Below are 16,532 nucleotides of genomic sequence, written 5' to 3' on the forward strand. Positions count from 1 at the left end.
GCTCGTGTTGCGATTTATGAGAACCACATGAAATCAGCGGAAGAATAACTTTTCATACTGGAGTGCAAAATGCAGATGGACGCCAAATTAGGCAGACGATTAAAAACGTTTCCACAAGATAGCAATGATAGCGAGAGGGGCATTAGTGAAGGTCTCCTGCAGTGCCCACAAGGCGTTGCAGCAGCCGGATGGGAACGACTTCAAAAGTGCAATAAAAAAAAAATCAAATCAAAGGTGCCGAGAAAAAAAAACTGCAGCACAAAATCCCGATTCAGCACCAATATTCAATTTAAACCTTTGCTGACTTATTGCTGAAGCTTGCTACCCTAAAGATCTGATGTTCAGAAGAAACAAAACACCAGCAAAAAATATGGAAACTAGTTGCAAGAAATAAAATCTACCTTAATTAGACGACATGCACTTTTTTTATCCCTTCAAAAAATTAAGAAGGGCATATCAGTTTTTAGTTTAACTTAAAATAAAAGAATGGAAATGATGACTGCATTTTCGGCGTGCTAACCTTAGCACATGAAGGGGAGAAAGTTGGTGGGGGGGGGGGGGGGGGGGGGGGTATGCGGCAGTCATCTTTGTTTTGTCCACTGAGTTGCAATTTAGCTCTTGGGTCGTCACTTTTGTGTCCACTGTAGAAGAGGGGAAGAGGTCTTCCTCCCCTCTTCCTTTTTTTTCTGTTAGATATATCTAAAACGTGGATTAGGGAACTAGCTGGGAGATGTAGGCCTGTGACAGTCTTCAACTGATCAAGAGCCTAATCTACGAAAAGAATAAAGCAGCCCTTTCTCACTTCCTCTTTAGAGGGATTGTCTTAGTTCTGGGGTGCAAGCTTGCGCAGGGAGTGTGTGGTCGCACGGTGTGAAAGTAAGGAGTGGCGAAATGTTTCACACTGTGCACAAAGAAGGGGGGGGGGGGGGGGGGGGGGGGGGGGGGGGACACAGAATGTTTTTGGAGGTCAGAACCCCTAAACCCTCCCCCCCTTGGGTGCGGCCCTGGTGCTCTGTTGAAATCCATTTCATCAAGCTTTTTAGCAAAAGAAAAAGGGCAATTCCAATGACACTGCACCACAGAACATTTCATAAATGCTTGTTTTCACCCACTTCAGGAAAATGAACTCAACAGACTGCCAATGCCAGCAGATAAAAAAAATGCTCAATTCACTTGCAGGCTTTGTCTAATGCAGGCTGAAGCATTACCACAGACCGGATAAATGCAAGATTAGCCTCTCTTGAACAAATTAAGTCATCATGCACTCATGCCTCCTTCTTGCGACTCTTCTCATCGACCAAGAGCCTGCTAAAATGGCTGCTGCCATTTGCTAAAGCATCGCTCAAGGAAAATTTGCAGGCAGAGCTTGCTTCGACGAATCGTCATCAGCTAGGATAAAGGCGAACCACTCGGGCAGGGTGCTGAATCGGGAAAATAATCCCAACAAAGGGACGAAGAGAAACGCGACAAAGAAAGGGCAAAGCAACGGCTTGCGTCCAAATGCCGTGCCTCTTACCAAGGTTGTGACTTGTCAGAAGGATTTCCGTGGGATCAACGTGGGGCACATTGATGCCCAGAGGATCGAGATGGGCGTGGAAATGACCTCGAATCTGTGAGGAGCGTAAGTTTACATTGACACTCAAGCTGCCGCGCTCTGGCGGGCAGCGACCTGCTGCCCAACCACTTGCCAAAATCCTCTGCCCACATCAACTGCAGCAAGGATTGTGACATATGTATTGAGATGATAGTGCTCCCCTTTGTTAGTACCCTGTTAAAAAGACACTAATGCAGTGGTGTCGTAGACCAACTGTAATAGAGGGTACCCAAAGTTTGACGGTAAACAAGGATCTCGAGATCAGGATTGTATATGATCACGGAGCCCCCCAATACCGTCATTCCAATGCAGAGAAAGAAATGGACCAATCCCCGCAATGAAACACCGGAAGAAGGGGTGAAAAAGACATGTGCCTTCATCAATCTATATATTGCGAAGAAATGTAAAGAGAGAATGGAAGCCCAGCTTGGCAAAAGGTGCAATAAGGGGAACAAAACCAAACCAAACCAAACAGAGGGTGCAAAAAAAAGGACAAAAGGGTTGTAAAGAAACAGATAAATAGGAAAGAATGCGGCACCGCACGACTCGTGTATGTTCTCTTAAAGTAAATTCCAAAGCCTGTAGAACTCCTATGTCCTTCAATACAATTGCATTGTATCTTCTCAGAGAGGCACCTGGTGCAAAGCACCGGGAATGACAGGGCCTTGCAATTCACTGCCCATGTAAAGCGACCATAGAAAAGTTCTGGCATTTGCCGCAACCTTCTTTTTCTGCAAGCCTATCTTTCCTCAACGACTCGTGAAATAAATTTAACTATCGTAAACATCCTGTTATTTCCATTTTTAGTTTTGGACATGTGGCACATAGAGTGCCATTATGCTAAAAATGCAAGTTTTACATAAAGAATAAACAAAACTAGTTAAACATTGTCTTTCAGACAGCAATGCCAACTTAAGCTAGACGAAGCAAATAACCTAGTTTACAAACACAAAAAAGAAATTAGACAAAAGCTTTAATTAGGTGCTTAAAAAGAACAGTTCCTTGTATAAATTTTCCGCGTGTGGCGATACTCCCACAGCTATTCAACTCCAGTGGGGCAGTAAAATATAAAGCCTAAATAACTATATTTACACTAGCTCTACCATTAATTGCCCTCCTCCCTACCTTTTCCTCTTAGACATTACCTCTCTCTCCCTAATAATGTATGAGACAAGTGGATGAGCGTAGCTTTAAGAAGTGTTTGCACTGCACCACGGCAGTGCATGCTGTGGACGCATCTTGAGTGCCCCTGATGCAAGACCCTGTCATCCTCCAACTGGTGCCCGTGGAATCTCGAGACAGTCATGCTCTCGACCTAGGTTTTGTGATTCTTGGCCTAGAATTTCTGACGTTGACAGTACCTAGTTTGTAATTTCGGAGCACCACTTCGGGGGTGTGTAGCTCCTCCCGACTTAGGGGAGAGTTTGACGAGGCCGTGACGATGCCCAGGGGGTCGAGCTTGGCGGCCAAGTGGCCCCTCACCTGGGGTGGTGGTCAGGGGTCAGAGAGGGACGGGGCAAAACAGCACCACAAAACGAGGGGGAGAGTAGAGGCAATCCCTCTAAGAGAATAGACACCTTGTCTGGAAATACAGTGAGCGCGTCGCCCACCCTAAAAAAAGACTAAGATGTTTTTCTTTTCAAAGCAAAAATAAACTATGCATCGACGAATGCTCAGGCTCCACCCAAACGTAGTGCTAGCGGTCAGGACAAGATGTCAAAGTTTCAGAACTGCTATCTTATTCAAAAGTTAGGTGATTTTGTGAAATCTTTAGTGGGAAAATGGGGCCCGTTTTTGGTAGCTGAAGCCATTCCTCTTCATGTACTATCTGTGGGCTTCGCAAATCGTAATTTTCCTTATTAAAAATTTCTGAAAATTGCTTACAACTTTTTAATTATTTAACGGGAAGCTCCAAAACTTCAGCATCTGGCCCAGACCACTATCCCTACATTATCTGGAGACTGAGCGTTTGGGAATGCATAATTTATTTTTGTGGCGAAAAAAATAAAAAATATATATGCAGACAATTTTTACTTAATCTGCTTTTTAGTTCAATTGGTAATTTTATTTTTTTATGATTCAGCCACACTTTCGAGAGCTGTTTGACCCAAAAGTGAATTGAGCGACACTACAAAACAAGTTAAATCAGGGACCAGCAATGACTCTTCTAGAGGGAATGCTTTTGACTCTCCCACGTTTTAGGGTGGAAAGAAGCAGAGAACGACAAATATTTTTAAAAAAGAGGCATTTGCTCACACATTTTATACAGGAACGGACTGCTTAAAGGATTTTATGTCCCAGGTAAACCCCTGCTCAGCCAATAAGTGCTTTCTGAGATGCCGGACAATTTTCAAGAAATCCAGTACAATGTAAACTTGTGAAAGCTGATGCGAATCGTGCACTATCCGAACAGGTCAAAAACCAATACCTATACAAAGCAAAGTTCGCTCAGTGTTGATGCTCTTCGCATAAAATATCTCAACCACCACATTCTACACTTAGTACTGCATTCTAGCGAGAGGTATCTGCCAACTCAGAGCCCAAAACAATTGTGCAATGCTGCAAAGGGCAATTATGCATTTTCTTCAAGGTTTCCACCAGGTTGCACTTCTGAGAAGTACACTGCACATAACACAATGCAGTCCTTACTCCACCAAGTTAAACTAGCATGAGCAAATGCAAAATAAGAAAAGGTGTGCATGTGGTAACAAAAGAGAAAGGCATGCCCAAGGTTTCCCCAAGCACCACACCTCAGAAAAAAAAATAAGGTCTAATACAAAAGGGGTTAAAGAAACATTTCACATTTCACCTCAATCCTAGATATATGCAATGTCATTCTGCAATGTACCAAGCAAAGGCCAGACGAGCCGGAAAAAAAGAAGTAAAGGTATGCATAACAAAGAAATAAAGAAAAGTGCAAAATAGGAGGAGAGTGGCAATGCGAGCCAAGACGTGGGTAAGCTGGCACAAAGCTTTTCTTCAGACTCCTCGTAAGAGTGCAGACAAAACTTTCTTGGGCATCAGTCAACTTTAGTTATTTCAACAGGTACGCCCTTGTTTGCTGCCTTTAAAGACGGTACAACTATCTTTTCCAAAACATCACTCAAGAGTGCAGATAATCAGGCAGAGAAGAATGTTCAGGCCCCCTTAATGTGATTAACTCACAAAATAAAAAGCAAACACCCATTTTCAAAGACAAGCATAAGAAAATGGCCTAAAAGCTGACCAGCTACGGACAAAAGCTTACACATATTTTCACAAGCCCAAACCATGTCATTAAAGCTGCAGGACGAAAGCTCCCTGAGCGAAATCCGTTTCTTTCCATGGCTCCTAATAGTATATGTTAATGGGGACCTGAAAAAAAGACCAGAAAGGTCTTCGGCATTACTTCTTTGTTCCTATCGCCCCGTGTAACGCAGAAACAATGGCTGATACAAATGGAGTGCTCTGCGAATGGCATCAATGCCATCAACACTGAAAATCGAAAATACCAGGTGTTGTATTCAGCTAAAGTTGAACATGACACCTGGTAGTTCAAAATTGAGGGAAGAAAGCAAATAATACGAGTTTAATATTTGATTCTGGCTTATTTGTGCATTACTCGTTCCTCAAAATGCAATCAGGATCCAAGTGCCATGGACTATTCAATTTTCGAACAGCTTGTCATCTCAGCAATATTGCTTAGGAGTGAGCAGCTTCTCCTGCTTATCTTGCTATTTTTCTACCATATAATTATGCAATTTCCAGGTCATTTATGAAAGGACACTCCAATGAGGTCACAGCTTATGCATTCCATTCAAGTTTGATAATGTTCAGGTACACCACTTGGAACGGTCAAAATGTAACTTCACGTCTGCTAAGCATTCGGTGCTGCCACATAAAGTAGAAAAATATAGTTGGTAGGGAAATTTGCGAGGAAATGACAAGTGGAACAGTAGTTATTATGATTTAATAATGTAGGGTTCCATGTTTTCAGATAAATCCGATAAACTTCAGAAAAACACTCGCCGGTAAAACGTCTCACAATCAGGATTTATCCAGGAAGCTCAGAATTTTTAAGTGATGATGGCAAAATATATATATATATATATAAAAAGACTAAAAAAGGCCAATTAAGTTGTCTTTTTTAATCTCGTCAAGGCTTGTTCAGTGCAATGGTCCAACATACTTGTGGACCATGACAAAAGCCACTGTTCCGGTTTCCAGTTTCAACTAAGCGCTTGTTAGAGGGAGGAGGGGTTGTGTTTCTAAACAGTGAAAGATCTGAACCTATAGATTTTTTTTGAAGGGGAGAGCAGCTGAAGCTTTTATGCATCCAGAAGTTTGGCTATTTGAAAGTAGAAAACATTTATAGAAGTAACGCTCGTTTTCAAGATTTGTAGTGGGACAGTTAGTTCTGCCAATTGCAAAGACAACAATTCCAAGGAAGCCAATTCCAAATGCAGCTGCAGAAATATCTTTCGATTCTGGTGATGTTTTAGTGATTTTAGTGCAAGTTGTCTGGAGATTATTAATTTTTATTAAAAAAAAATTAGAGCAGAGTAAAATTAAACTTTGAATTTCAAAGAATTGGTAATATTAACAAAAAGAAACTCCGATAAACCCTAAACTCTCACCAAAAAATAAACTCTAAAAAAAAAAAAAAAAACTCGGAATTTTACAAAAAATAAACTTCGAAAACACTGAATCCTTATTTAGCCTTTCACAGTCATTGCTCTGGTGAGTGTTTCTCTGGGACTGTGAAAAATCAAGTGAGCTTTTTTCTGATCACCATAAAGATCCTGTAACCCAACTTATATTTTCTAGAGATATTTCTAAAGCTTGTTAAAAGCACCAATAAAAGAAAATCAAGCTTGACATGAGAAATGAATAAAAATAAAAAAAGAAGCATTTCAACGTTTATTTTTAATTCAAGTATAATTGCTTTTGATACATAAATATCAGTCAAGTACTGCATCAGCTGTGTGGTTATTGCACACCAATGTTTACAAAACTTGTTTAAGTAAACACAGAGGTAAAGACAGAAGCGTAAACTAGCCTTCCACTAGTCCTTCAGATTAAAATGCCCAGGAATAACGTATTTACTCAAGTAATAGCAGCACTGTTTATGAAGAAAACCTGAGGGTTCACTTTTCCACGGAGCACGCGGCTTGCCAATCACCGCGATCGACAGCACGATTCCAGCTGTTTACAGGACAGAGGTAACATCTTCGCGCGAAGATACCATCTGTGAAGGTAGCATTTGTATGGAGACTCATGTTCTCGATCTAGTTATTCGCTATGCTATTTATGCGCAACACGATGATTGGCTGTATAGTGCTTTGCGGGAAAGTAGACACAAGGGCCTTGTTCATAAATAGTACAGCAATTACTCAAAGAAATATGGTAGTAAGCTTCTGGCAGTGCGATCAAAGCTGCTAGGGTAAAGACAGGCATTCTGTGTGCCACACTTGCCCAAAGGCACAACACATGTTCTGTTCCATGGTGGTATGATGTCGGGAAATGGTGTCTGCTTTACCAATCTTGCACTACCATATCCCTGTCGAAACGTTTTGTGCATGATAGTTGACAAACAGGGTAGCTTACAAAGTTAGTAGCTTTAAGCCCAGTTTTCACAATCAGTACAGCACTTTTGCAGCACTAAATCAAGAGCTGGTTTGTCTCTCCCTTCCAAACAACCACACCTTTTCAATTCACAAGAAAACCATTACAAAAGTGACAGGGTGATATACAAGTGATCATACAAACAATTAATGACCAAGTGGCATGCTCCCTTTTATTATGTTTTCTCACAGCTTTGCCGCATACTCTTCGCTTTCACAAACACAGCATTATGGAAATGACAGTATGCATTAAGGTGACGGATGGTCTCATGCTATTCAATGACCATCGGGACCACACTGCTCCATAGATAGCACATTCTCAAGCAGCTACCCTCAGAGTATCCAATACAATACTATAGCATGTTAATTCAATGCCAACTTGTGTTCGCAACCCGGAGTTCAGTTAACAAAAAAGCGAAATAGGTGATGTTTCAATGTTTTGGTACAAAAAGTAAGAATGAAGCTAGAAACTACTCATTCTTCTGCAAGGATTTGGGGCGGCCGGATAGGAGACACAAACTAAAAGCTCGCGTTCCTTTTAAGCCCAAAGAGCTCATAAACTGGGGTTTTCCCTAAACTGCTGTATGTCAACTGCCTGTGCATGATGATGGGCGGCGTCTTATTTGTCTTTATTTTTGCGCGCTTGAAAAGCAGTCATAAATGTTAATGAGGGCAAATTGGCTTTTTGTGGTACATGCACACCCTGAGTGTATTATTCCAACCAGATACGCTCAGAGTATAAAAATCCTGAAAACATAAAATCGTAAAAAGGAATTAAGAATTGCACTAAATGGAGAGAGAGGAGAGAGAATTGAGGGGACAGCATGACCTTGTCTCGGCGATGTGAAGTGAACAAAACACAATTTTCTCTTGTCTCTATTTTTTTTTTTTTTTTTCTGCAACAGACATTTTCTAATTTCGCAATCTGTGGTCGAATTGTTCCACGACAATAAATGTTCGCTGACACTGCAACATGCAGGCCGGGTGCTTATTTGGGTGGAGATAGACTCGCAGTTGCCTGTAAATAAAAACAAGCATCTTTTCCCGTTATCTTCATTGTTCTTCTTTAACGTCAACGTCCTCCAACCTTACGGTTCGCAGCTCTGAAATTCAAGGGGAAAGGATGTTCAATCATCTCGCAATCTGCAGCTGGGGCTTTTCTAGGGGTGGGTGACCTTTTGGAGTTTTCAGAAAAAGCGATACTTAGTTCTAAAAGTGACATAGGCAATGCTGCAGCGATGAGTGCTGGATTGGGACAATGCAGAAGAAAACTGGCGACACTCTCACGAATTGGCCATTTCCAACTTAGTAGTCATTTGCACCCAAATGAATCGTTTGGCTTCGAGCGCCTAAACTTGAGTGTCCATAGCTCTCCCCGTCATCATCACCATAAAGGGCAACGTTATTGGACGATGCCCACCCCTATCAGACAAAAAAAAAACAATGAGCTCGGGGCTTTCGTTCCAAAACTTCCCAAAGCAGATTACCAACAGAAATTGGAAAGCCAAGAGGATCACCTTTCTCGCAGAAAACCCCAGATTATACGTCGGTCTTCAAGCGTCAGCTCTAGTGCTGCACAATTTGTGAGAAGTGGAGTTCCTACGGTTATGGCGCCCAGAACACGTCACCGACTGGCGCATTTACAGCATCCTCACTCGCGGTCGCTCCATTTCCTCCCGACGTCGTCATGCTTGCGTCGCGCTGTTGCCTGCCACAATCCTGCCAGTGGTGCAGAGGCACATACAGAAGACGCCCATTTTGCCATAGGATCATGGAGGTAGGAAGCTTCTGGAGGCTACATGATGCACCAGAGGTGAAGCCAGATGTGTGCAGGGGCACGCCTCCAACCAAGACCAAAACCTAGAGACGCTATTGGACGACAAGGAGAGCTGACTTAATGCCACGTCCAATAGCATCTCTAGGTTTCGATCATTGTTGGGGGCATGTGTCTCCACACTTCTGGCCTTAACTCTGGTGACGTCATGTCTCCTCCAGAGGCTTCCTACCTCCATGCTAATGGCCACGGAAGCCTCTGGGGCCCCGAGTAGGGACGCTGTGACGGGTTCACTCGTCCTCTCGTACCGGGACTTCTACGATCGACCACCAGGATTGCAACACACCCAACCAGTGTTGCCAGTTTAGCGGTTTTCTCGAGTTGTCCAGCAGGAGAAATTGCAGTTTTGCAGTTGACGGGATTTTCTAGCAGTTTTCAAATCGCGTTGGTGTAATTTCTGCCGGTCCAAAAACACCCTCCAGTTTATGTCTATCGGTTGTAAATGGCTTAATTTCTGTGACTAGTTAGAGTCATGGTGTTATTATTTTTGCTTACTTTTAACGAAATTGTTGCGAGTGAGAATAATGCTTGTGATGCCATTGAGATATTAAGGGGAAAGCATCGAAACTTGGTACTAAAATGGTCATTTTTAGCCTGTACCTTAAATTTAGCGGTTTTCAGCGGTTATACGGGATTCCTTTGGCAGGCTTTTGATTTTTGAGTTGACAACACTACACCCAACAGCATGGCACACCCGCTCCTGGGACGTAATTTGTCGTCACTTCGGGACCACTTTCGATACATGGGCGTTAAGGGCTCTGAATACACCAGTCGAAGACGGGTTCCGGGGACCATACCTACAATACTGCGGCTAAAGGCCGTCACTGAGTGCAGGGGCTGCAGGCAGAGAAACAAGAGATGGGAAGAAAGAAGCTCCACAACCTGGTAGGACCGGATGATGGCCTGAACGGAGAGGTGGTCGTCGATGTCCCTCGGAGCAGCCTGGGCACTGGGCAGGGCAGCGGGCACCGCGGCGGGCGCAGTCAAGGCAGCCGAGGTCACCCTTGCAGCCGCCGGTGCTGCTCCGGGGGCCATGTAGAGGGATGGCGGCGATCGGTACGCCTCCCCCGGCTGCAGACCCGAGGAGGCGCCGCGGAAGAACACGTCCCACGACTGCAAGAATGGAAGGGCAAGAACGGAGCTGTGAAATGGCGGTTAACTCTTCCCCAACTGCCTTTTTAATTCTGCAAAGTTAGTGCAGTGTAATTGGTTAATTAGCCCTTTCATAATGCTGCCATTTTAATTAAGCATTTAGCTGTTGGAGGCTGCTCATCTGGGTTAATGGGATAGAAAACTTCACTCCACAGGCTTTCGTCTTGTTCATGATAAAAAAAAATTATAACATATCTTGACACTTCACATAAAACCGACTCTGTATAATGCATAGTGTGTTTGTGTGGACCTGTTTTGATTTGTTTGGACCTGTTGCATCCATTTTTCCTGCTAGGTTTTGGGATAATCCATCATGGAATGAGAAGCGAACACACGACACGTTCAGCGTCAGTTGACTTCAAACAAAGTATTAAGGTAAGTCATAAATTTTTTTTCCCTTCACTTCTACATCTCTTTCTTGTTTTTGCTTTTTAACAACTTTTGTTTTTTACTTTAACTTCTTCTCTCTGGTCTTCATTTCCGTCATCTTACCCTTTTTCGCCTTTCCACACTCGTGGTAAGCTTCGAGACATTCGTAAACAGCCTTTTTTCTAGGCTTCACGGTGCAGTGGCAAGTCACCTCAACCAATTAACAACTGCGGCTTGTGACCACGTGCAATTGGTGCTACAACACCTTTTTTCGGCCGCATAAGAACATTTAATAGCGGCTAAAATAATGCATTTCTTAGCATCATTTGTGACTCAAAATAGTGCATTTCTTAGCATTATTTCTGGCTGAAAGAATGCTTTTCTTAGCGGTATTTTGGCACAGGGATAGAGTGCAGAACTAACTACTGATTGAGAGTTTGTTAGATCAATAGATCTGTCCAGAAAATCCCACAAGGCCTCCCGTCAATCCCACACAGCACCACGTGGCGTGAAGAATCGTGGGGCCGTTTCAATGTATGCTCGAACTGGATCGTTCGCTCCATGCGTCCTGGAAGAGACTCAGTTCCTTCTCTCTTATCGCTGCAAATTCAGAACACGAAGGAAACGGAGCAAACTCATCACGCACCCGACACGTATCCTGGTTTGTTATCTCCTTTTTTTTGGTCCTGAAATCGCGAAACGTCAAACCAATATGAACCGCTCCTTCATGTGCCGTACATTGGATTACTGTAGTGCGTCAAAAAGACTGCGGGAGGCGCTGCATATTTCCGGAATGGTCAATAACTGCCAAGGATCTTCGCAAAGTATCCTGGTCGTGCTATTACATTTTTTGTTGCAGCCTTTCGTGACGCTCTGGACTCAAAAGCCAGCCCTAAAACGATAAAAAAAGTACCTACACCTGAAGTGTTTGCATAGTCTCTACTATAACATGAACGCCAGTCAAGATATATCTAGAGCATGATCCTATCTAAGTTGTACCCCCTTGTAGATGGCCGTTTTAAAGAAAATCGGCATATGGCCTGTACCTTTGTACATGTCACACTTGTTTATTGGCACAGACGGCACAACAGAATTGCATTGATAATCCTGCATACATGTATTGTGACTGTGATACACACGCAGGCGGGAGCAAGTTGCAATATTCTCTCCAATGATCAGAATAAGAAATAGTAACCTCCATGGCAAATTTGCACAGTTGAAGTCCATACTTGTAGGGAAAAAAATCATAAACGTCACACCGTTGCATAGAGTGCAACGAAGGAAATTTGAGAAAAGAAAACATGATTTACATGCACGAAAATATGGTGTGTACATTCTAGGATCTCATAGTTCTCACAGAACATTAGAGATAAATAAATACAAAATCTCTTTGCAAGGGTTGCCAAACAAGAATATGCATTTCTTGACCCAAAAATCATGAGAGAAAAGTCCTTTCAAATTTTTTAGGGGAAATATTTGCTGCAAAATATTTTTTAATGAAACCACAACATTGATTTTGTCATGCCTTTGAAAGTTTCTGTTTGTTATTGCCGTTCTGCCGTGCTAAGCCCCCCCCCCCCCCCCCCCCTTACTACTACGATGGCCACCAGGCCATGTAGGCAATAAGTAAATAAACAATCAAGGCAAAGAATGTAATAACTTCTCTCATCGTCCTTTAATTCTCTTTACTTATGAAATTTCTTTAGATGGAATGCTGATAAGTGAAACATTGCGAAATGTCCGTATTTTTTGTCTTCAAAGTGGTATTCTATTTTCTGGTAAAAGGAAAAATACTGCCTGGTCCATTTCCATTGGAGTCCAGTGACTACGCATACAGAACGCTCAGTCTTGCGTGCATGCAGTCTTCTTTCCGTAATACCAGGGATCTTACTTCTAGGTCTCAACACCAAGACAAACAAGCAGTACATGCATTGTATGTACTTGATTAATAGACGCACTGTTTAAGAACAAAACCTGCACATCCACTTTCCCGCAAAACACATGGATAGCCAATCATTGCGATCAACAGGGGGAGGTCAGTGACCTAATACGAGACAGAGATAACGTGCTCACACGAAAATGTTATCTGCACCGACTGCATTTTTACGGAGTCGTTTCACAGCCTTGTTAATCACTACCCTTTTTATGTAGAATGAAACAATAGGCTGTATATGCATACTCTATGGGAAAGAAGAGGTATGAGCCGGGTTCATAGACAGTTCATCAACTACTCGAGTGAGTACGGTGACATATCAACGAGGTTCAAAGCCCAAGGTTTCTTCGAAACTGCCAGTTACAATGTCTGGAACTTCTTTAAAGGGAAGCTGAAACACTTCTTGAAAAAAACGAGTTAGAGGTGAATTCTGGCGTATTTTTATCCCGTGAATCTGAATATCACTTTTGTTTTCCCCGAAGATGCAACTAAAAGCGAGAAAAAGCGAAAAAACATTCGACCAGTCGTGACGTCATACTAGGATCTTCGGGCCTCCAAGCGCGTGTCGCTCGTGTGTTCAGCGCGTGCAACGGCAAGCTTGCCAGGTATATTTCCCCGCACTGACACCAGTCGTGACGTCTCTTTCTGACCTTTTTGAAAATAGCAAGAGTGCGCGTGCATAGCTTTGACAGGCGCTGAAGATGCGCGAGAGCAGGTATTCCGAACGCTCCTAGTGTGACGTCATGCCCCGGGAAGGAGGGGCTTCGGCGGTACTTTAAAAATTAATTTCTGAATCCTCCGTGCACCAAATTGAAAAATAATCTTGATATTCCTGATCCTGGAGGTAGGATGAAGGCCATTGAAATGTTTTTTCTCAAATAGAGAACCGCTTCAGTTTCCCTTTAATAGCCTAGTGTGGCACTGTTTTCTGGAACGAGGGTGAACAATGGTTGTGGGACACATGATATTACAATGCAGGATAACTTGCTGCATGCCCGAGTCGGGACGTTCAGTCATCCGGCCTCATCTTCTAAGTTGCCGTCACCAAACATTTCTGTCGGTAGCCACAGTCATACATATGGTCACGATCTACAAAACTTGCGCAACCTAGCACCACACTTTCACTCCAACCAAGAGTCTGTCATAGCTTATTAGTTTCCCTCCAACGAGCCGCTCCTGTCCCCTATGTAGTGTCACACAGCATCTCATTTCACGCCACTGCTTCTACGCCTTAAACATGTGGTGCCTTTGTGTCTTGCTTCATCGTCAATAGTATGGGGTTCGGTGCTTTGTTCCAGGTAAACAACATTCTGGCCTTTGAAAGGGCATACTACAATAAATGTACGAGCCCAAACTAGAAAGAGATTGTTACACACACAAAAAAAAAAGTAATAAAACATCTGTGCTTGCTTTGTGACAGTATGAAACATTGACATTTTGCCTTTTTTATGTCAAAATATAATGTATGAAAGTTACCTATAAATATAAACCTCGACTTGTGTCACGAACGGAAATTCATCCATTTTTCGAACAGTTGGCAAAATGCACCTGTTATTTGTAACAATAAAAAGAAAAAACTGAGAGATCACACTTTTGTATTATTAATGTACAGGTTGAGTGCAAAGTATGAGTGGTAGACCTTTGTTTGCTGATCGCTTGTCCAGTGTTGCCAGATGGTGAAATTTGTCACCAGATTTTTTTTTAAATCGGGTGAAATTCTTGAGCCTTTGGTGTTCTGGTTACTCAATTCCGAAACCACACAAAATCTATTCAAGAATGTCTCACGACCCTGCACAACTGAAAATACTCCTGGTGCCTCATTAAAGTAGCCACTGCTGGTGGCACAAGCCAGATAAAAGATATATTTTACATAAAAGCTAAAGATAATGTGTCTATATTATTTTATCAAAACACTGTTTAAAGTGGAATCTTTTTTTTTTTTCCTAACAATTAAATTTTGCGAACAAAATATTTTTTTTGCAAGTGCATATATTGTGCACAACTTTCTTTTTTTTTTAGGTGCTTTGCACATGGTGACATTTGAGCTCCGCTATTGGTGACTCCAGCGAAATCGACGCCGCATAGTGGCAACACCGAGAAGCTCAAGAGAGGAGGTCGTTTTGACTCTGTCGTCTGCTATCTCTGCTTGGTTCTCGTAGGTAGCATAGAAACAAACATTGTCTCCAGTAATTATCTTTATGCTTCTCGATAAATCGCTTGCTTTCATATGGAACACCGATTCTATGCTGCAGTGCAAGAAATTTATGGTGGTTCATGTGCTGAACGATGAAAACGACCTTCTTTCGTCCACCATTTTGCCTGACCAGCGCCCCCTACAGTTCACTAGACGCAAATAGTCCGTTGCAACTCAAGAAGGTAGGGTGAGGGAAAGGAAGGCCGGGGAGGAGGAAGCAGATGGAACGCTGGAGAGGAGAGGGGGAAACCTCCCCTTCTCCAGCGTTCTGCCTGCTTCCTCCTCCCCAGCCTTCCTTTCATTTGCCCGACCTTAAGTTGCAACGGACTATAGTCAGTTTAGTTTCACACCAGCTTTTTTCTCATGGAAAAAGCTGGGAAACAGTCACATGAATCTGATACTGCTACATTTTTCCTAAAAAGTGTTTTCTCTATTAAAATGCTTGATTTTGTTACTTGTTATCGGCAGGTTTTATCCTGCCGATAAAACCTGCAGGTGTTATCGGCAGGTCTAACCCCTTTTTACAGTAAATCTTCAAGATTCTGGAATGTTCATAAAGTGTTCTCAGATAAAAAATTAACAGTCCTGTGTGTATCCGCACTAGTCACAGCGATGGCTGCGACACGTCAAGGCGAGGTCGTTGGGCCTCAGTGTCACGTTCAAGCACCGTGGGGTCTTGACAGCGTAATTTCATGGCTTCATTCTTACGAGCACGAACCTTAGTGTTCTACCGACAAATTTCAAGACCGGTCAGCGTTGCCGCCAGCGCGTCTTTCAGCGTCTTGCAACAAGTGCGACGCTGGCACGCGGCGACGCCAAGATACAAACGCCTGCTGCTTTGCGTTGTACTCTCAAGCTTCAGCGCATTTTCCGCCTGGGGCAGCTCGGGGATCCACTGACAACGACCTAATGCGCAGCTCTCGTCTTCTAGGTGGTATTGGATAAATGGATACGGCTTGCGCCACCTAGCCAAAGCTTTTCTTTAATTTCAACAATTAAATTTGAAATTAATTAAGAGCAATGAAGAATTTTTATTGCGACGTCAGAGCAACTGTGGCCATCTGGTGGGCACTACACCAGACCCAAATGCATTTGTGTGCTTATCAAACGTCAATAAAGGAGATTGCTAGGGCTATGGTGTAGCTCCGAGGTAATGCGTCCGCTTCATATGCAGCAAACCCAGGTCGCCCCACGCTCACCTACAAGTACAATGACGACAACGGACGTCACTGCCAGTGGCAGAAAGAGCCCAGAACAGCTATTGCCGTGAAACTTCCTGATCGCCGGTTGGCAAAGGAGGGTTCCATCTAAGCGCCAATTACTCTACGCATTTCTGACGATAAAATCAGCCGTTAAATTTGGAATTCATTTAGTGATAGGACAATTTCGGCGAAGCGAATTCCGGCACGAGACAGAGGGCTCCAAATGGGGCACTGGTTAGGGAAATGTGTGAAACCAGTAAACCCTCAACGTGAGGAATTACCGTGTAGAATGGTGTGATGTCCATTGAGAATAGGATAGTGTCAGGGTTGAGGTCAGATCAAAAGGGCATTGCAGAGTAGCTGCAGGGGTTTCAACTGTCTCAAGCGGTTCCAATCAGCAGCTTTACAGTAGCTGTAATTTCATATTGGCAGGTGGGGGCTGGGGTTGAAGGGAAGGGGTTCATAACAGTGAGGGACATGGAATGTCAGTTTCTGGGTGTCTGACAGAAGTGGGGTTCAAATACTGTTTTAGAAAGGAAAGGCAACTAGGATGGCGAATTATTCAAGAAAAGAGTAAAGAAACTCAAGAAATGCAGAATAAAGAGAACTGATACTTGGATGTGAAGGAAGGGTAGAAAGATCAAACTATGA

At 43.1% G+C, this 16,532-nt stretch overlaps 1 protein-coding gene across 2 annotated transcripts in view; it reads right to left on the reverse strand.

Moving 5' to 3' along the window:
* The window catches only part of LOC8028018 (2-oxoglutarate dehydrogenase, mitochondrial), a 95,185-nt gene that overhangs the window by 70,876 nt on the left and 7,777 nt on the right, over nt 1–16,532 (reverse strand). The window contains exons 2-3 of one of the 2 annotated variants that reach the window (XM_029968527.3): nt 9,914–10,144; nt 2,956–3,076 (exon numbers count right to left, since the gene is read on the reverse strand). In XM_029968527.3, the coding sequence (XP_029824387.1) occupies nt 2,956–3,076; nt 9,914–10,144 (352 nt within the window). Of the gene's footprint in view, nt 1–1,516; nt 1,611–2,955; nt 3,077–9,913; nt 10,145–16,532 lie in introns of both variants that reach the window. The other variant, XM_029968528.4, reaches the window with a different exon arrangement.

The sequence above is a fragment of the Ixodes scapularis genome, unplaced genomic scaffold (assembly GCF_016920785.2).
Source record: "Ixodes scapularis isolate PalLabHiFi unplaced genomic scaffold, ASM1692078v2 PGA_scaffold3__209_contigs__length_174095766, whole genome shotgun sequence".
Lineage (NCBI taxonomy): Eukaryota > Metazoa > Arthropoda > Arachnida > Ixodida > Ixodidae > Ixodes > Ixodes scapularis.